Raw genomic sequence first — 21,904 nt, 5'->3', positions numbered from 1 at the left:
GCTGGTTCCCCCTGTTTCTATGTTTCACAAGCTGCAGCTAAACTGGAATTCTACAGTCTGTGATGTAGTGTACAAGCACCCGCAACCCCATCATTGCCAAGCTCCAGAGTCTACTTGGTCCTGGACCAAGCCCCCAAACTTGTGTCCCTACCAATCTCCTGTCCAGGACATTTCTTGTACAAATATTTGCGTTTCCATCAATACTAGACTCTATGCCTTCCCGGGCTCTGGGTCCTCCCTTGTACAATAACATCTAAGAAAATGTGAGAAGAGCTGTCCCTCCATAGGATGAGGTTGGCGTACCTTGGACCTGAGGAGGGCTCTCATATAGCCATCCGACAAGAAAAATAGTCTGTTTTGTTGAGTTGAGACTGTAGCTCTTTGACTATTTGTTAATTGCTTATATGGTGTTTTCTCTTTGTTTGGACAATCGTAGAATTCCTATAATGCAGAAGGAGGCCATTCGGCCCACCTAGTCTGCACTAACCCTCCTATTTAGGCCCATTCCCCTGCCCTATCCCTGTAACCCAGTAATCCCACTTAATCGTTGGACATTATGGGGCAATTTAGCATGGCCAATCCACCTAACCTGCACATCTTTGGACTATGGGAGGAAACCGGAGGAAACTTGCGCAGATTTGGGGAGAACGTGCAAACTCCACAGTCACCCAAGGTCGTAATCAAACCTGGGACCCCGGCGCTGTGAGGCAACGATGCTAATCACTATGCCATCATGTAGTAAGTATTACATTAATCCAAGAACTTTCTTTTAACAAACTATTTCAGATCCAAAAAAAGCCACTCTGACCTACCTGCAGAGGCAGAGTCTAGCTGCAGTATTACTGAGGGGCAGCAGAAGGAAGAGTTCCATCAGCAGGATGCTACTTGCAATGCCCTTGAAAAGGAAGTTACTAAACCGGCTCTTGAACCACAACAAACCAAAGCCGAAAAATTGCAGGGGAGTGACGACCAACCATCCGGCATCAGTATGAGACAGGCTGAGCTGGAGTTGATGTACTGTGCTCAACATGTGTCAGGGAGCTCCATCGCATCGTCTCCTGGGAGCCCACAAGGCAGTTCTGTATCTGTCAGGAAACCCAGGTGGGACTTCAGCAGGATAAAATTCCCTAATGTTGGACGCGATTGCCCACAGACCAAGTTTACAGCGCTTGACCCAATGCTCCTGCCACCAAATGTACTGGGCCGAGCTTCTGATGAAACTGCATGGCAGAGGAAAATTAACCTTAAGCATGAAAAGTTGTCCCGGAGAGATCGGGAGAGGATGAAGAGAGAAAGCAGGTACAAATCAGATGTCAATAGGGACAAGCGGGTGAGGCAGTGCACCAACTGGAAGGAATACAAGGAGCTGCTCAGGTGGAAGCGTGGCAGGAATAAAAAGTTGCCTGCCCACCTCTGGAAGGACAAGGTGCAACCGCTTTTCAAACCAGGCCAGGCCTGCTCACCAGGTAAGGAGAAGAAAATCTGGGTCATTCAATAGGATTCAATTGCAGAACCAAGCTTTAGGTTTCCACAGGGAGGGGGGCTTTTGCTCTAACGCTGGCTGAGCATCGATGAGCCATCCCAGAGAAACTACATAAACAGTTTTTAGCACTATTTCGCTTGGGGGCTACACTGATATTCCAACTAGTAATTAGAGCAGCTACCTGCAGAGATTCAGCGACTTCTATCTATCATATTTCATTCCTCAAGTGTTTCATCACCATTGCTCCTTATACTATTAGGTTGCCAATTTCCTGGGATCTCTTTTGAAAATTCATGCTGCAGGAAGTTGCAGAGCCACTAGTGTGGCTCTGTACAGCAGGGAAATGCAGGTGAATCAATCTGTAATTTCATTTTCTTCCTATGTGACCAGGTACTTAAGCGAGGAATTCAAAAACTCCGGACTGAATTTTCTTGGTTTCATGGAACTGGGATTGGAGATGGAAGTGAGCCAGGAAAGTAATGGGAATCCCTCCTGGGATGGCTACCTGGAGCTGTCTCAGGTGAGTTTCCCAGGGGCATGCTCCTTAGAAGCTAGTAACCTGCCCAATAGTGAAGGGCAGCTAATAAAAGCCCCACTTAAGGTCCATTTTCCCTCATGGAAGTTCCTGGTGCCGCACAAGCCCCTGGCTGAGTCTGGAGCCGAGCAACAATTTGGTGGCAGCCTCCCAGTGGGAAGTTGGAAGAACATCTGAACTTGGTCTCCTTTTCTGTATAACTGAGCCTCAAGGCTGAAATGGGTACAGCCATGGGCAGAATCATTCTTACGGATGGTTCCCCTCTGGACGGATTACCTTAATACCTCTGGGCCACCTTTGCTGTGAATCCTTCAGCCTTTTGAGAATGCCTCCATTTTGTGAAGCCCTTATGGTTCACCATCTACCCCAGTGGTGCTGGCAGTGCTTCAACCCCACCTATTAGGCCGCATGGCTCCTTGATCTGCCTGCCTGCCGTCCTTAATTGGGCGGTGTACCCAGTTAGGCGGCTACCCCACGTAAAGTTGCACAAATTAGTGTGCTACTGAGATGCGCTGGCTAAAGACCCTGAATATGGTCCTGGCATCGGGTTCCTGACACTCCCCGGAAAATTCCATCCTTATTCCTGTTATCACTGTGACTGTCAGTGCAGAATGTAGTGGGTCGCTTTCTGTATTTTATACTGAAAGCAAAGTGATTTCTTTCAAAGTACCAACTAGGCTCAATTGGTAGCATTCCGACTCTTACTTCAGTACTTAAAGCCCAGTCCTAACCTTTTGAAGGAGTAATATATCGCAAAAGGCTTTTTTGATAATGAGATGTCAAACCAAATTTACTCTATGTTGTGTGTTAGGGGCTGTCATTTAAAATAAGGCTGGAGTTCTGGAAATATGAGGTAGCAATGGACCGATTTGGCCTTTACCATCCAAATGTTTTGGAAAAAGTCTCCATTTGGGTTTTTGGCACACTGGAAAATACCACCACAAAACTTGAATTAATTGGTTGGGAATATTTCTATAATCTGAGACACAGAAACTGCTGTGTGGCCACAAGCAGCTGGAGCTCAGTTATGTGAGACATCAAAAGTAACCACAGCTAAAATCCGCCAGTACATTTCTCAACAGTCGGGAACCATCATAGTCCACATAGGCATTCTAGTCTAATGATATATTACAGGTCTAGGAATAGGGTGATTGTTAAATCAGGGCTCAGTTGGATATTAATGGGCGATGTGGAGAGTGCTGGAGTTTACTCTCAAGAGTATCTGGTCACAGTTAGTTACAAAGTCAAAAGCTAATTCGTCCACACTTTCTTACTGTACATCAGAGTGCCAACAGAGTCCCGGGAGGATATATTCATCACGCAAAATTTAAAAAACAAATGATGCACAAAATAAAAGGTAAGGCACCAGAAGGTTGCCAGTACCCGAATAACTTACTCCAGCATTTTTAGTATCTGTCATAGAATCCCTACAGTGCAGAAAAGAGGCTTTTCGGTCCATTGAATCTGTACTGACCCTCTGAGAGCGCCCTACCTCGGCCCAATCCCACCTAATCACATCTTTGTGACACTAAGGGGCAATTTAGCATGGCTAATCCACCTAACCATCACATCTTGGATTGTGAGAGGAAACTGGAGCACCTGGAGGAAACCCACACAGACACTGGGAGAAAGTGCAAACTCCACACGGACAGTCACAAGGCCAGAATTGAACTCTAGTCCTGGCGCTGTGAGGCAGCAGTGCTAAGCATTTCCACCGTGCCGTCATGTTTCGTACTCTTGTCTCTTGAGTCAGAAAGTGGGACGATTAAGTCCTATTCTAGAGGTTAGAGCACAATGTCTAGGCAGACACTGCAGTGCAATACTGGGGAAGTGCAGTAGCATAATATGGTAGCATTTTACATTATGTTTGAAAGTGAGGTAGTTCAATCTGAAGATAGGGTGTTAAATTTGAACAAAGGTATGAGGAGAAATTTGATTGGAGTGGTTTGGGAAAATACATTAAAAGCCATGACGATACATAGAAACATTGAAAATAGGAGCAAGAGAAGGCCATTCGGTCCTTTGAGCCTGCTCTGCCATTCATTATGATCATGGCTGATCATCCAACTCAATAGCCTGATCCCGCCTTCCCCTTGTATCCTTTGATCCCCTTCGCCCCAAGTGCTATATCTAACTGCTTCTTGAAAACATACCATGTTTTGACCTCAACTACTTTCTGTGGTAACGAATTCCACAGACTGACCACTCTCTGGGTAAGGCAATTCCTCCTCCTCTCTGTCGTAAACGGTCTACACCTTATCCTCAGAATGTGATCCATAGTTCTGGACACACCCACCATCGGGAAAATCCTTCTTGCATCTACCCTGTGTAGTCATGTTAGAATTTTATAGGTTTCTATGAGATCACCCTCATATTCTTCTGAGCTCCATTGAATGCAATCCTATTTTGCCATTGGCAATGGATAGTGTTTAAAGAATTACATAGTTTTCAACAACTATACATTCCTTCAAGGCATAAAAACCTAAAATGAAAAGTCAGTCAACAGCCAGAAAACCTAACAAACAAAATTGAAGATTGTATACGGTTAAAAGAAAAGGCCTGTAAAGTTGCCAGAAATAAAGCTAAATCTGAGGATTGACAACATTTTTCAATACAGCAAAGGAAGATTGAGGACGAATAGACTATGAATGTAAACTAGCAAGAAAAGCTTCTATTTGCATACACTGGCAAGTAAAAAGGAAATATTTGATATGACAAATGAGTACATTATAGAAGGTAGCCATGATGTGGAGATGCCGGCGTTGGACTGGGGTGAGCACAGTAAGAAGTCTTACAACACCAGGTTAAAGTCCAACAGGTTTGTTTTAAACACGAGCTTTCGGAGCGCAGCTCACCTGAGGAAGGAGCTGCATTCTGAAAGCTTGTGTTTGAAGCAAACCTGTTGGACTTTAACCTGGTGTTGTAAGACTTCTTACTGTACATTATAGAAGAGTAAGGAGAAGTTTAGTGGTGAATAGTGAAATGGCAGAGAAACTAAATAAATACTTTGGGTCTGTCTTCACTGAGGAAGATACAAGCATTCTCCCAGAATTAGAGATCCAAGGGACATGGGAGAAGGAGGAATTGTAGGAAATTGGTATTCGTAAGAAGGTTGTGTTTAAGAAATTAATGGGACTGAAGATTATTAAGTCCCTGGGACTTGATGGTCTATATTCCAGTGTTGAATGGTGATAGTGGATGCACTGGTGATTATCTTGCAAAATTTTATTATTTCTGGAATGGTTCCTGCAGATTGGAAGGTATCAAATGTCATGCCACTATTTAAGAAGGGTTTGGAAGAGAGAAAACAGGAAACTGCAGACCTGTTAGCCTTGCATCAGTAGGAAGGAAATGCTAATCTAATGTGATAAATGTTCACTAAAATAATAATGATCTGATCAACATGGATTTCTGAACTGGAATCATGTTTGACAAACCCATGGAGCTTTTGAGGATGTTGCTAACAGAATTGATAAAGGGTGTAGTGTGCTTGGATTTTCAGAAGGCTTTTGATAAGGTCTCCCACAGGACATTGGTTGGCAAAGTTAAAACACATGGGATAGGAAATAATATACTGGCATGGATTACAGATTGGCTAGCCGAGAGTAGGAATAAATGGGCCATTCTCGCCTTGAAGGGGTGTTACTAGTGGGATACTGGATGATCAGTTCTTGGGGTTCCAGCTGTTCACACTATATATCAATGGTTTGGATGTGGGGACCGAATGTTATAATTACAAGTTCATTGATGGCACGATACTAGGTGGGAGTGTTGTGAGGAAAATGCAAAGTGGCTTCAAGAAGATTTGGACAGACGTAAATCACAAAAAGCTGGCATGCAAGATCAGCAGATAATAGGAAAGGCAAAAGGAATGTTTCCCTTTGTTTCAAAGGGAAATGGAGTATAAGAATAAGGAAGTCTTGCTATAACTATACATGGAACTAGTTAGACCACACCTGGAATACTATATGTAAGGAAATATATACTGGCATTCTAGGCAGTCCAGAGAAGGATCACTAGGTTAATTCTAGGTTTGGAGGGATTTTCTTATGATGAGAGGTTGAATAGGTTGGGCCTGTACTCATTGGAGTTTTGAAGAATGAGAGGCGTCCTTATTGAGACATTTAGGATACCCAGGGGGGTGGGGGTCTTGATGGCGTAAATGCTGAGAGGTTGTTGCCTCTTGCGTAAGGGGTGGCCCATTTAAAACAGATGAGGAAGATTTTTTTCTCTGAGGGTAGTGAATCTGTGGAATTCTTTACCGCAGAGAACTGTGGATGCTGGGTTGTTAAATTTGTTCAAGGCTTTGATCGACAGCTTTTTAATTAGTAAGGGAATCGTGGGTGCTGGGAATAGGTGCGAAAGTGGAGTTGAGGATTATCAGATCATTTGTGATTTCATTGAATTGTGTAGCATTTACGATGGGCCAAATGGTATACTTCACAGTCTTATGGTCTTAGTGAGTGGGCAATAATGAGGCAGCTGGAATATAATGTGGAAAAATGTGAGGTAATCTATTTTGATAGGAGGAATAGATGTGCAGAATAGTTCTTGGATGGTAAGAGAGTAGAAAATGTAGATGTACAAAGGAACCTGGGTGTCTGTCAATAAGTCACTGAAAGCGAACATGAAGATGCAGCCAGCAATTAGGAAGGCTAATGGAATGTTAGGCTTTACTACAAGAGGAATGAGTACAGGAATAGCAAAGTCCTGTTTCAAATGAATAGAACCTTGGTTTTATTGACAGATTTCTAAATACCAATGAGATAAAAAGATAAAGGGATATGGGGATAATGTGGGGAAAAAAGCATTTTGATCAACCATGATTGTATTGAATGGTGGAACAGGCTTGTCAGGCTGAATGGCCTACTCCTATGTTCTTGCGTAGCAGCTGCTGTCTTTCAGATGAATCATTAAAACAAAAGTCTTGTCTGTCCGCCTGGATGTACATAAAAGATCCAATGGCTCAATTATGAAGAGGAGCAGGGATGTTCTTCCTTCTGGCCTGGACAATGTTTATCCCTCAATCAGTATTGTGGAAAAGAGATTAATTGGGACATCAGAACAGTGACTCCACTTCATTAGTTCTTGGTTTTGAATTGTAACCTGTGGTTGTGCAAACTTGCTGTATACATACAAGTCACTTTTTATTGTATAATCTACTATTTTCTTCCTCTCACAGGAGAACTCCAGCAACACATCTGCATCATGAAGTCTGCACACATCTTGGACAGAACTCCTTGGTAAATATTTTTTTATTTGCCAGCATTTATTGTCCATCCCTAATTCCCATTGAACTGAGTGGCTGGCGAGGTCATTTCAGAGGGCATTTTTTAAGAGTCAACTACATTGCTGTGGATCTGCAGTCACATGTAGGCCAGACAAGGTAAGGACATGGTAATGGTGAGATTTGAACCCAGGTTCCCAGCGCATTATCTTGGGTTTCTGGATTTCTAGCCAAGTGACAATACCACTATGCCACTGCCTACCCATATGTGTGTCCTAAACATCCCAGCATGGTTAGGAGACACTTATGGATAATGGATGGCTCTGGCTATCTTGACATCCCGCCATGACTCCATATTAAAAGTTGGCTGTCGTAGTGCTATGGGATATCCTGAGGTTATGAAAAATGTTTTATTAGTGCAATTTCTTCTCTGTCTATTTGATGTGTGTGTTGGTTTATCTTTTTGCCAACTCTGCTGTTCAGGTTGCAAGAAGCTCCTGAGAAGATGAAGATCTCCTTTGATGTGTACCAGGCTGATACTGTGGCAGAATTCCGTAAAACCCAGCCTGGGAGACCCTTCTCAAGAATGTGTGTTTGCAGGTATGGTGCAGGAGAGGATTGAATTGTTGACTATACCTCCAAAGCGCAGAACCGTGGGAATGTTTGTTCTGTGTTAAAGGTGCCACACCGGTACAGCTCCAGGGTCCCAGGTTCGATTCTGGCTTGGGTCACTGTCTGTGCGGAGTCTGCACATCCTCCCCGTGTGTGTGCGTGGGTTTCCTCCGGGTGCTCCGGTTTACTCCCACAAAGATGTGCAGGTTAGGTGGATTGGCCATGCTAAATTGCCCTTGGTGTCCAAAATTGCCCTTAGTGTTGGGTGGGGTTACTGGGTTATTGGGATAGGGGAGGTGTTGACCTTGGGTAGGGTGCTCTTTCCAAGAGCCGGTACAGACTCGATGGGCCGAATGGCGGCCTCCTGCACTATAAATTCTATGTGGCTAAATCGACGAGCATGGAAGTTAATAAGCCAGCTGTTCCCAGCTCCCTACCAATGCATTCTTAAACCGTCTGTATCAAACTCCCACATCTGTATATGGAAATTATAATGGTGATCTGACTTTCACCTCTGCCCACTATCCACTTGTGGATTAAGGGAATGATACTAGGGCATAATGTGTTAAATTCTGAACCTCTGCCCCTAGACGCGTGTAGGGAACTGAAAACCACGCTGTGGACCATAAATGATATTGAGTCAACTTTATTTGAGGTAAAAGCAAGATGTGTTTGATATTTATGCCTGGCTATTCAAGTCACATATCCCTTTTAGTTGTCAGTGCTCTTAAACAATGGAACAAACTCCTCTTTCTGGTTCAGCCAGTTAGTTTGTAATTTGCTTATCTGTAAATTTGTATACCTGCCAATCTATGTTTGACATGCGTTGTACTCCTAAATATGAAATACCCAGGACCAGTAATTTAATTAGCACCCAGAATCATGATTCTGCACTCTGACTTACTCTGCCTGCCTCTCACACAGAGCTGGGCTTCAGCCTCTGAACTGAAGTTTGGTAGTAGAGATAAAAACAGAAAATGCTGGAAATACTCGGGTCAGGCAGCATCTGTGGAGAGAGAAACAGAGTTCACATTTCAGGTCAATGACCTTTCATTGGAATTATTTGACTTTGACAATGGAGATACTGCTTCTGACTTAACTCCAGTTCAAAGAATAGGTTTTGCTATTTTCTCCCCCAATTTGATCCAGATTTAAAGTTCTGCTTCCACTGACTCATAAATGACAGCACAAAAGGAGATCATATGTCCCATTGTGCCTTTATTGGCAGTGCCCTTCATCTGGAGCTACCTTATTGTTCTTTTAAAATAAATTTAAAGTGCCATATTCTTATTTTTCCAATGAAGGGGCAATTTAGTGTGGCCAATCCACCTACCCCGCATACCTTTAGGTTGTGGAGGTGAGACCCATGCAGACATGGGGAGAATGTGCAAATTCTAAATGGACAGTGACCCGGGGCCGGGAAAGAACCTGGTTCCTCGGTGCCAGGGGGCAGCAGTGCCAACCACTGCGCCCCCCCCCACCTCTGCCGGAGCTGTCTGTTTCTTTGTCCTTTCTCTGTAATACAGTGGTGGACAACCTATGCACTGGGGGCCACATGTGGCCAGAAAACATTTTGTTGATCATGCACAGAGTTGTCACATTCCCTTGATTTCCATCCGTGTAGATTTTTTCCTACTGATATGACTGAAATAATACGCATGAAAAGAAAGGCAAGTGAAGTGAGCTATGTACTGATTGTTCACAACATGGATTGATAGAGCCGTGCGTTCCCCTGCGTCCGAAGTGTAAATACCATTTGAAGTGGATGACAGTTCTATTAATATATGAATGGTTAAGCATTTTCTGCAACTTATTATGAAATGTTCAGAATCGTGAACAAGCCTGATTTCAATCTTGCGGCCCACTCACTAGCCTAAGTTGACCAGTACTACTGTAATATCACCCATCGCATCTTGATCTAGAAACTTAATGTATGGGAAGAGATCCAGGACGATGCTGTGTCTTCAGTCTAAACCACTTTTTTATTATTAAAACTACATAGCTCTCGTATATTTTCTTTTGCGTGGATATCACAAATCTTGCTGTCCTAGCTCAGCATTAAGTTTTCTAGTTCCTCACGTGAGTCAGTTAGTAACGTGCTTGCCTCTGAATCAGAAAGTTAAAGATTCAACCCTACTCCAGACCTGAACACAGAACACTCCAGTGCAGTACTGAGGGTATAAAGTAAAGTCGCCATAGTCCCACTTACCATACACTACTTTTCCCTTTTGAGGGGGAGAGCTGACTGGCGGTGATTTAACCTGAGGATCACCACACCTCAGGCGAGGGGCAAGGTTGAGAAGGTGGGGCCTTAATGAATAACCTCAGCCGGTATGCAAATTGAACCTGCGCTGTTGGCATCCCCCTGCATTACAAACCAGCTGTCCAGCCAACTGAGCTAAACCAGCTCCCGGTGTGCTGCATTGTCAGAGGTGTGGCCTTTTGGATGAGACATAAAATCGATGCCCTGTCTGCTCCCTCGAGTGGATTTAACAGTGAATACAATTCGTGGGTAATTCATTGACTGTGAAGTACTTCGGAACATCATGAGGTGGTGAAAAATGCTATAAAAATGCAAGTCTTCATTTCTTTCCTATCTAATGTTTTCCCCTTTGGCCTGATATATCTACAGCTTTGATGGGCCGGTGCCAGACCTACGTACGATGAAGAAGCTAGCCTTTCAGAGTGGTGAAGTTCCTGTTGTGTTTGCTGTGGTGGATAATGGAGATATCTCCTTCTACACCTTTAAGGAATTCAAACTTCCTGTGGATGTCTACCCTTGACCCTGTTGGAGACTTGGACAGCTGGCTGTTCCATGTGCATGCCCTCAGGGATATTCTGGACACAGACTTTGGAGTCATGATGTGTTGGTATTAAATGATTGTTAGAAGGGTTTTCCCTCTTCCTGCCAATGTGGTGTATTTGGTGGGCTGAACTAATTGGGTAACACGACTTTCACTGCGATTTCAGTCATCAACCATGCGTAAGGGAACTTTCAAAACAACATTTTAACCTCTTCAGTTTGAACAAAGCCCTAGCTTCACAAGAAAACTCCAGAGTCCCTCCCCTTACTTCCTGCTGGAAGAAAGCATGTCGTGATTATACTCAAAATTCTAATTGGTACCAAGCAAAAGCCATTCAAGATAGCGACTTGGTTGCCTTCAGTTGATCTGCAAGCAAGAGAAAAAGCACAAAATAAAATGGCTCATTTTAAGTGCAAAAATATTATTTTTGCAAATTTGTCAACCAGTCCTTCTGTTCTATATTAGTGCCAAACTATTGCCTGGTCTTACGATAATTCCTCTCCCTCCCTCACATGCATAAAAATGTTTCCTGAAACTTTTCTGTTTTTTTACTATCTTGGCAACAACAGGACAGTGATAACAACATATCTTCATACCGTGCCTTTAACATGATAAACCTTCAAGGTGCTTCACAGGACCATTACAAAACAAGAGATTGGATACCTAGCCTCAGACAGATATATAGTAGGTAGATGACCAAAGGTTTGGTCAAAGAGGTAGGATTTGAATGTTGTGAAGGAGGATAGTGAGGTGGAGAGTTATAGGATGTAGGACAGCCTCCACATTGTCAGCCTGCCTTGTGTGCTGCAGAATTGTCTAAGAATAATACTCCTGTAGCTTTTACTGTAATATTTTTTTCATATATAATGTTTGGTAAATTTCAGGTGAAGCTTTGATAGCTGCTGAGTGTCAACTGGGGTCGGGGAGCGGTCCAAGTGAAGAGAAAGAGGCGGGATCAACTGGAGTTTCTCTTTGAATGCTATTTGTTTTTGTTGGTTTTTTTTAATAGCTTAGAACAACAAGTTTCACATGTGGCATTCTGTGATTGAAGTAAAATCACATGCCATGAAGATTTTAGAAGTGAGTTTTTAAAAAAATAACGGATAGAAGAAAGGGCAGAATGTTGAGATTGCTTCTCAGGAAGCAAGATTTTGTTTAATAAAGGCAGCTGCATAGAATCTTTACTAAGCTCCTGTGCATCATATACTGTCCTTGGATTCATCAGCCTCTGTTTACATTTTTCTCTCTCAATGTAATGAGACACCACTGTGCATCATGTTGCACTTGATTAAATCCTATGAATGTTGACTAGATTTGATATTTTGACCAGATGATGCTGCCAGCATGCTTTTGAGTTCACTCTCTATTTCTCAGTTCAATGCATTTTGTATTCTGCTATTTAGTTACTTCAGTACATTCATCACAAATTGTCATAATGCAATAAATCTGATAAAAGAAATGATGTGGACTTCATCCTTCCTTTTTTTTGACCATGTTACCCTGAGGGTATTCTTACTTTATCTGAGACAAAGGCTTTTCAAACCACCAAAGTTAACTCTCTTAACTATAGATATTCAGTCAGGTTAAGCACTCTTGCTTCTGAGGCAGGTTCAAATCCCCCTCCAGATACTTGAGTGCAAAATTTAGACTGACAGCCTATTGTAGTGCTGCTAATTGTGTTTGTACTTAATTGCTTTGTTTAATCATCTTGCTCTAGAGTCGCCAGGTATCTTTATGATACCACCACGAGGTTCAAGTTCAAGTGCTGATCAATAACTCAATACACCAGTTAGTAAGGTTCAAATCAAAACACATTTATTATATACACAGTCAATCGCTACTCATGCATAAAACACTACTCACTAGACTATCTCTAACACTAAAAGGCCAATACTTAGCTTTGGAAAGGCCCACCAGGTCAGGGATTCTGAGTCTGCAGGCTTCAAGCTTGTATGGACTAGTAGCTAGGAGCGCCTATCTCATAACGTGTGTTGACTGGACACTTACTTGGTTGGTGCAGCTGCTAGGCAGGTCACGGTCAAGGGTTGTTTCGAGCTGCTGAGACCCCCTGCCAAGAAGGATGAACTGAACTTAGGGACTCTATTTTATAGTCCCCAGGGGCTTCCCGCCCTTTTGGGCGGACCCCGGACTTGGTTCCCAGTGATTGGACTAAGTTCTGATCACTTGTATCGATTTCTCCAATACTGGAGCTGTTCCCTGATCGCTGGGCGGTTCCTATGTGTCCGTTGGCCTTCCTTTGTCTTGGCTCCTGCTGGCGCCGAGGAGTCTGGTTTGGTCTTGATTACTCTTAATGTTACTAATTGTTCCTGGGGATCGCTCATTAATATGCAGATGGTTTTTGGTTTTGGTTCTGTCTGGTTTTCTGCAAGTCCTAATATACAGGAAACTTTGCACCTGCTTGTTTTCCTGTGCTTGGCCATTTCTCCCTGCATTCTTAGCGAATCTCCATTTTGGAATCGGGAAGTGGCCAACCCAGGTGGCTACACTCCCTCCTTGTGATCCCTAACACGAAGCGTGAAGGATCACATTACTGCGTCGTCTTCATTCCCTGACCCAGCGAGCACTCTTCCATGGCCTATACACATGGCCTATGCAAGAAAATTTTAACTAACAATTCTAAGTGGCGATATGTCATAAAAGGGACATGCATTACAACACAAAAAAACGGTACCTCTAACTATCCTCCATAAACTACACTCACTTAAACATCCAAACATACTAACTTCCTAGCAGTACAAAAATAATAGCAGCATTCACATTTTCCTCTGGCTTAGCGGTCAAGCACAGAGTTGTACAATCTTACAGTTGCAAACGAAACATATTTCTTTATTTACAAATGGTGCAAAACTAATGTCCTTTATTGTAGATCAAGGGGTTCGGGGGCCTGGTGAAAACCGAAAATAGGGAATCTTATCCTGTATACCGGGGTGTGAGAGCGGTCAGCTCTCCTTCGCCATTTCCTCATGCGGATAGTCTGCACGATGCTGCAGAGTATCGTCAATGCTAGAAGGGATTCAACTACATATGAAAGGGAGTACCACGTTATAAACCTAACACGCCATGTTGGGGTGTTGTTACTTGTCACTGGGCTCTGGGTGCTATGGGGGAGTGAATCATTGATGGCCGGGGGGGGGTTGGGGTGAGGGGGTTCGCGTTCGCGCGCAACCAAATACATCTTACAACTATCGCAACAAAGATGGAGGACGTCTTCATCTTTCTCTTCTCTTTTCCTTTTCTTCTCTGTTCTCTTCCTGGAGCTTCTGGAATTCTGTGGATGCAAGCATAGTTTCTGTTACTATCTTTTTTAATATCTTGTATGTTAGCATGTCTGTCCTTTAGTGCCAATTTCCCTTTATAATTGGTCACCATCTGTGACTCCCTCATTTATTTATTTTTAAACTCATTTCAGGACAAGACATACTTTAAAAAAAAAAATACTGAAACAGTGCGAGCTGTCTCACAGGCTGTGCGATTTACCATCCAAATGTGTGAGGATGTAAATAGCAGGAGGGGTGGCAACCGAAGGGTCACCTGAAAACAAAACAAAATTTTTTTTTTGAACCAAGAGAGCCAAAATGAGGTGCGTATGGGCCACGACAGGTAAGAGTTGGATGGAATCCCCGGGTAGGGTGGGCTGTGCTCTACCCGAGCTTGGCTGACCAGAGGGGGGTCCTCAGGCAGGGCGGGAACCACTGCCGTTTCTCCACTGCCTGAGTAACCGACAAGAACGGGCAAGAATGTAGTCATCGTGTGGGGTTGCTGTAAAGGCTCTACCGTCAAACCAGAAGAGCAGTTATGAACGGGTCTGGCAAGCTCTCAGTGGTTTCAGCTGATAAGCATGCCGTCAAATCAGAAGAGCAATTATGAAGTGCGTTCTGGCAAGCTCTCAGTGGTTTCTGCTGAGAAGCATGCCGGTAAGTTCTCGTAGGTATCGGCGGACAAATGTGGCGTGGGGCCGTAGGAGCTGCTTAAATTGAAACAAAGAACATTAACAAACACAAACAAACAAACATGGAACGAATGTCGTGCAGGTGCCATCAGAAAGGACACTGTTTCTCTCTCAAGCGGTTCCTTTTTAAACATCATCTGGACACCTCAGTTATTTGTTGCGAACAGGGTCGCAAAGGGATTCTCGTTTTGGGAGTCAGACTCAATGTCATCATCTTCTCCCAGATGCCATACTCTTGAATGGATGAGGGTTGCCAAAGCTGCATGGTGTGACTTAGGGTCCATCTCGTCGTTTCGGACGAGCCTGTATGAAGTGTCACGGTGCCAAAAACGTGTCGAGTTCGGAGCTAACGGAGCCGGGTCATCAGCGTAGGGTGGTGGTCTTTGGTGAGGGTTGTTAAGGAATGTGATCAAGAAGGGATCACTCGAGTCGTGTTCAGATTCGCTGGGAGTGGGGCCTGTTGCATGGGGATAGTAGGGAGGTGTGCTGTGGCTGAAGTCTGTCACAGTCGCTGTCTCTGCTGCTGCTGTCTGTGGGCGTTCCGGGGCGGAGTCGAGAGTTAGGGGGCGGAGTCGAGGTCGAGTCCGTGGATGGGTCGGTCGTGCTGGGGGAGGGTAGGAATACGTTTCCTGGGTGCGGGGCGTGGTCTGCTGCGTCGAGCATGACGTGGTGTGCGTGGTTAGACTGCGAGCCATATGCCTTGAGCTGGTTAATTAGAAACCACGCTGTCTTTCCGTTGGGGTACTTAATTTTATAAACGGAGGGGCTTTGTCCGCAATCGAATACGGACCTGAATACTTGGGTGACAGGAATGTGCTGGGGTTGTAAATGGAGAGCATGACCTGCTGTCCTACATCAAACTCAGTCGCATGCACTGTCTTGTCGAAACAGGCCTTGCTCTGTTTCTTCCTGGTGCCTAGTTTTACTGCGGCTGCCAGCTGAGCCGATTTAACATTCTCTACCAATTGTTTTACCGCGTTCTCGTGTGTGAGGGTCGTCACTTCTGGGCTGGTCAAGTCACGTCCTAATAAATATTCAGTGCCTTTCATGGGGCGTCCGGTAATGAGAGTGTGTGGGGTGTATCCTGTGGACGTGGATACAGTGTTACGCAAAAACATCAACGCAAAAGGGAGGACTGAATCCCAAGTGGTGTTGTTTTGTTGGACCATTTTTCTGAGGGTAGTTTTTAGGGTCTGAGGACGTTTTTCATTACACGTCCCGTAAAATGGGAACCTTGGTCGGATTCAATGCTGCGGGGGAGTCCCCATCTCGTAAAGATGTGGTGGGTTAAAATCTTAGCGGTAGTCTTTGCCGTGTTTGTCCTAGATGGGAATGCTTCTACCCATTTCGTAAACGTGTCGATAACTACCAACACATACTTGTAACCATTCCTGCAAGGCGGCGATGGTCCTATAAAATCAATCTGGAGGTTAGTCCAGGGGCCATTAACGGGGCGGGTGTGGCTGAGCTGAGCTTTTTTTGCATATCTGTCCGGATTGTTTTGGGCACAGATAAGGCAATTTTCTACATAGTGCGTGATGTCTACCTTTAAATTCGGCCACCAACAGAGCTGCCTGAGGTGGGCTGTAGTGGGATCAATTCCCTGGTGTCCATGACTATCACGGAACAAACAAATAAGCTGATTCCTGTCCTGTTCAGAATCACACCGTCATGTGTGGTCAGTGCATTTTTAAACTTATCGTACGGGGCTGGGAATTTTCCTTTCAAAATTTCCCTGAGATTTCCATCTTGCTTCTGGGCCTGCACTAAATCTTCGATATTGGTCTATGAGACCTGAACTGCGTTCACAGGGGTGCTTTCGAGGGGGGGGTCCAAAAATAACCATGCCTGGAACCTGCTTTAGCCAATGTGTCAGCTTTTACATTTCCAGGTGGGGAAGAGCGGTGGTGACTTCGTACTTTTATAATTCCAAATGGTCTGTCCTTTGCTTTGTCTAAAATGTGGTGGAGTAATGGGGCTGAAGGGAGGGGTTTTCTGCGGAAACAAATCCTCTTGCTTTCCACAGGGGTAGGAATTCTGTACGGCTGTTGCAGACATAGAGGCTGTCCGAGTATATGTCTGCTGGGCTGGGAAAGGAATCTGGGTGATCAACGATATATGCAATGGCTGCCAGTTCTGCTACCTGTGAGCCTAAATGTCCTGGCAGTTTTAATGAGATTTCTTCTGGGGCGCGTCCCTGCGCTTCCTCTACATAAATGCCGCATCCTGTAATGCGTTTCCCGTCTAATATAGTGGAAGAACCATCCACATATATTCTTAAGGGTGCGCACGTGTCTGTGTGCTGGGGGCTCTGGGGTGAACTTTCTATCTTTTTGGAGGGTGTTTTCGCGATAAAGGGGCCTGTGTTGTGGTGCTGTGAGATGATTTCACATTCATGGGGGGGGGTGCCTGGGTACTGTAGGTTGTCGGCTAGGAAAGTGTGGGTTTTAGTTCTTTTAATAGTGATGTTCCGTCCCTGCAAAAGAAGGGTCCTTCTGGCTGCTCTGATCTGGCTGACTGTGCCGTCCTTTAGTCGTCCGTCTAGTAAATGTTGTGTGGGGGTGTGTTCCATGAGGGTTGTGATGGGTTTTAGTCCGGTTATATATGAAAAATATTGAACTGCCCAGAAAACTGCGAGCAGGTGCCTTTCACAGGCCGAAAATCCCTGCTCCACAGGATCTAAAACTCTGGAGGCGTAAGCCACGGGTCTTAACTGTTCGCACCGTTCCTGGAGGAGCACGGCCGAAAGTGTGCGATCTGTGCTAGCTACCTCTATAGCGTAGGGGGAAAGTGGATCTGGGACCTGCAGTGCGGGGGCTGCGATGAGGGCTCTTTTCAAAGCATCCACAGCATCCGTATGCTGCGGAAGCTATTCCCAAGGGGCTCCTTTCTTTAGGAGGTCTGAGAGGGGTGCTGCTTTGGTGGCGAAACCGTCTATGTGGTTTCGACAGTAGCCAACCAGTCCTAAAAACGACCGGAGGGCCGAAACATTCTGGGGAAGGGGCAATTTGACAATCGAGTCAATCCGTTTGTGCTCGATCTTGCGTTTACCAAGCGTGATAATCGTTCCCAAATATATCACTTTGTTTTCCAAAATTTGTGCCCTTTTGGAGTTCACTATGCATCCAATTTGCTGTAGGAGTTCTAGGAGTTCGGACAGAAGCGCAATGTGCTCTGCCTTGGTGTCTGTCTGCAGTAATAGGTCGCCCACATACTGGACCAGTCATTCGGGGCGAGAAAATTTTGATAAACCATTTGCCAGCTGTCGGTGGAAAATGGAGGGGGAGTTGTGGAATCCTTGTGGGAGGCATGACCACATATATTGTTGACCTTTAAAAGTGAAGGCAAATTTGTACTGGCACGCTTTTGCCAATGGAATGGACCAGAATCCGTTACTGATGTCCAAAACTGTAAAATATTGTGAGTTGAGTCCCTGTTTGAGCATGGTCTTGTGAATTGTGGCTACAGTGGGGGCTGCTGCGGGGGTGACTTTGTTGAGTTCCCGGTAATCGATGGTCAGTTGCCATGATCCATCGGGCTTTCTCACTGGCCAAATCGGGGCATTATTAGTAGAGGCTACTGATCTAAGTACGCCCTGTTCTAATAAGCTTTCAATAACTTTTGAGATTTCTCCCTCTGCCTCTTGGGGAAATCCATATTGCTTTTGGGGTCTAGGGTCAGGTCCTGTAATCTGAACTGAACCAGCCATCCTGCCACAGTCATGTTTATGACTTGCAAATGTGGTCCTGTTTTTCTGCAGAACTGCCCTAACCTGTTTGTCTGTGCTAATCGTGGTCGGGTCAAACTAGAAATCGCCGACTGCGCTAATCTTATTAGCATACTCTTGCTGACTTTGCCATTTTCCAGACACGTTGATTTACTGGATCAAATGACAGGTTGTGGGAGTTCATGAAATCGATTCCCAAAATGTGTTCTGCTGTGTGGGGCAGATTGACCAAAACTATGGGGTGTTTTGTAGTAATGTTGCCGATTTGAATGGGTACAGGGGCTGTGATGTGTCCCTGCTGTGAGTGGCCTGTAAAGCCGCTGAGGGTGATGGTGTCTGTAGTGGGCCACATGTCTTTTTGGAACATGGTAGAGGAATTAATTGTGGTGCGGGACCCTCCCGTATCCCAGAGAAATTCAATAGGCTGTCCCTGTATTTTCGCTGCAACGACCGGTCGGCCGGACCTATCCCAAAGGATGTCGCAGACCCAAGTTGGGGAGCCTGAACACCGTCAGTCTGTTCCATTCATGTCTGTCTGGTCTGAACGGACACTTACACTGTGAATGGGCTTTGTCCTGTTTCTATTTAGAGTGCCTTTCTGTGGGGCATTGCACTCTCGTGCAAAGTGACCTGGATGTTCACAGTTAAAACATTCCTGCGGTTTCTGTGGGGGGCTGTTTCTACCTTCGTTCACCCATGCGGGGCTCTGGTGCGCCTTTACTGCGTGGATGTCTGCCTCTGCCTGCTCTTCCTCGGGTTTTCTGAACGCGGGTTTATTGTGGACAGATTGCTCCCAAGCGCGGGACAACCTTTTTAAAACCCATTTTCCGTTGTGGGCCTCTTCTGAGGGGTCATAATTAGCACAAGCTCTCTGTCCTGCCTCTGTGGCATGAGAGATAAGGGTACGGGTCCATTTGGCCATGTTGTCTGTGGACGAATGGGCGCGGTCTAAGTTTCAAAAAACGGCTGGAAAATGGATCCACAGGCGTCCAGCAAACGCTGTGGGGTGTTCTGTTTTCTTCTGCCTGCACTTATTCAGGCCTTCTACTGGGTCACCTCTATTGTAACCGATCACGTCTAGGATCGGCGTGTGCATCTCTGCAAGGGTGCCTCCTCATACATTCTGTGGGTCAGGAAGGGCTGCTACAACAGAAGGGTCTAAGCTTAAAACTGTGAGCTTCACTTGCTCTCGCTCATCCAGGCCGTACATGGTCGCCTGCTGCTTCACTCTAGCAAAGAATTGGTGGGGGTCTGAGGTGGGGAGGAACGGTGTGATCTTTTCGCACGCGTCCCGTAACTGGGTCACGGTTAAGGGGGTCGTGTAAAGGAATTCCGCGTCTCCGTCCGATGCGGCTCTGCGGTGGGTGGTGACCGGATTCATAGGTGTGTGATCTATCTGCTCTGGGGGGGGGGTTGGGGTGCTTTTCTCTTTTTGGGCTTTCCTTGCGCACATGTTCCCTGTACATATCTATGCGCGGTTTTGTTTAGTTCTTGCCAATCAGGGCCGTCTTCTTCATCTAACTGGGATCCAAAGGTGCTTTGAAACCCGTTTTGGACTGAAAGCAAAGACTGCAGTTCTGCAATCTGCTTCCGGCACTTTGCGTGATCTACTGAGCTTTGTCTCTGCTCCGTGATGGCAGCATGGAGTGCTCTTAACGCTGCTTTTAGATCGCTGCACTGCTTTTGCAATGCCTCTACCTGTTTCTCTGTCTCTTCTCTTACCAGGACTGCACGCTGTGTGTCCTGATAGGCCTTATCGTATTGGGTTTGGAAGCTGCTCAGGTACGCCAGACAAGACTGGTGTGCCCTCTTGGCATCATCCACCTCTCTGTCCTTTGCTACCAACTTCCCTCTTAACTCTATATTCTCTTTCTCGATCTCACTAACATCGACCTTACTCGTTCGATTCCTCTCCTCTATCTCTTTGCGGAGCGTCCGAACGACCTCCTCTGTGCCTCGCAATTGTGCCAGACAGGACACAATTGCCATCGGCTTACGAGCTTTCCCTAAGCTCTTCTTATGGATTTCGCTCAGGTTCTCCCACTAAGTATGTCCTATACTCCCCGGACCTGTTTCCTCATTTGAACAAAAGTCACTCCAAAGGGGCCATCCCTTCCCTTTGAGGTACCTTCTAATCTCAACTTCCCAAACGGGACACTGACCTACTCTGCTGGTCGCTGCGACCACGAATTCCTGCGGGTTCATAAGGCGTTCCATTGCCTTCATTGCCATTTTTCCTATCTGTGCTCTCTTTTAAATTTGGAACGAGGGGTACTAAGGCGGTGCTGTAAACATGGGTACGGCTTTCGCTATTTTCCGGAATACAAACTCCCCACAGTTTTTCGCAACAAAATCTATCAGTTTTATCTTATATCCCTGTTGTACACACTTCCGAATTCTGGAGGATTGATCAGAACTGCTTGAACACTTGTGGTTATTTCTGTTCCCAATTGGATTCTAATTTCAAATTTTTGGGTTCTCTTGGAGTATGGGGGGTGGGGGGGCACTTCTAAGTCGAGTCCCGTCAGAGTTCGCCAATAAATATTGCTAATTGTGTTTGTACTTAATTGCTCTGTTTAATCACCTTGCTCTAGAGTCGCCAGGTATCTTTATACCACCACGAGGTTCAAGTTCAAGTGCTGATCAATAACTCAATACACCAGTTAGTAAGGTTCAAATCAAAACACATTTATTATATACACAGTCAATCGCTACTCATGCATAAAACACAACTCACTAGACTATCTCTAACACTAAAAGGCCAATACTTAGCTTTGGAAAGGTCCACCAGGTCAGGGAACAATGGCCTTTCGTTCGATTCTGAGTCTGCAGGCTTCAAGCTTGGATGGACTAGTAGCTAGGAGCGCCTATCTCATAGCGTGCGTTGACTGGACACTTACTTGGTTGGTGCAGCTGCTAGGCAGGTCACAGTCAAGGGTTGTTTCGAGCTGCTGAGACCCTGCCAAGAAGGATGAACTGAACTTGGGGACTCTATTTTATAGTCCCAGGGGCTTTGCGCCCTTTTGGGCGGGCCCCGGACTTGGTTCCAACTGATTGGACTCAGTTCTGATCACTTGGATCGATTTCTCCAATACTGGAGCTGTTCCCTGATCGCTGGGCGGTTCCTATGTGTCCGTTGGCCTTCCTTTGTCTTGGCTCCTGCTGGCGCCGAGGAGTCTGGTTTGGTCTTGATTACTCTTAATGTTACCAATTGTTCCCGGGTATCGCTCATTAATATGCAGATGGTTTTTGGTTTTGGTTCTGTCTGGGTTTCTGCAAGTCCTAATATACAGGAAACTTTGCACCTGCTTGTTTTCCTGTGCTTGGCCATTTCTCCCTGCATTCTTAGCGGATCTCCATTTTGGAATCGGGAAGTGTCCAACCCAGGTGGCTACATTAGTGGGAGCTACATTATCACCGGTGCTGTCCTTCAGATGAGACATAGAATCAAGGCCTTGCCTGCCCGTCCTCTTAAGTGGGTATGTAATATCCTACAGCACTATTTTGAAGGTATGCAGGAGGACCCTTAATCAATATCAGTAAAGT

General features: G+C 45.3%; 1 protein-coding gene across 6 annotated transcripts in view; it reads left to right on the top strand.

Annotated features, from left to right (window-relative positions):
* The window catches only part of tsen54 (TSEN54 tRNA splicing endonuclease subunit), a 38,467-nt gene extending 26,347 nt beyond the window's left edge, over positions 1-12,120 (top strand). For all 6 annotated transcript variants that reach the window (XM_038777057.1, XM_038777056.1, XM_038777055.1 and 3 more), the window contains 4 exons: positions 787-1,466; positions 7,201-7,261; positions 7,729-7,845; positions 10,490-12,120. In XM_038777057.1, coding sequence (XP_038632985.1) covers positions 787-1,466; positions 7,201-7,261; positions 7,729-7,845; positions 10,490-10,640 — 1,009 coding nt within the window. In that variant the 3' untranslated portion in view covers positions 10,641-12,120. The remainder of the gene's footprint in view (positions 1-786; positions 1,467-7,200; positions 7,262-7,728; positions 7,846-10,489) is intronic.
* The last annotated feature ends 9,784 nt before the right edge of the window (positions 12,121-21,904 follow it).

Source organism: Scyliorhinus canicula, chromosome 18 (assembly GCF_902713615.1).
Source record: "Scyliorhinus canicula chromosome 18, sScyCan1.1, whole genome shotgun sequence".
Lineage (NCBI taxonomy): Eukaryota > Metazoa > Chordata > Chondrichthyes > Carcharhiniformes > Scyliorhinidae > Scyliorhinus > Scyliorhinus canicula.
Note: the sequence above shows the minus strand (reverse complement) of the source record. Positions and strands in the feature narration are given on the sequence as shown.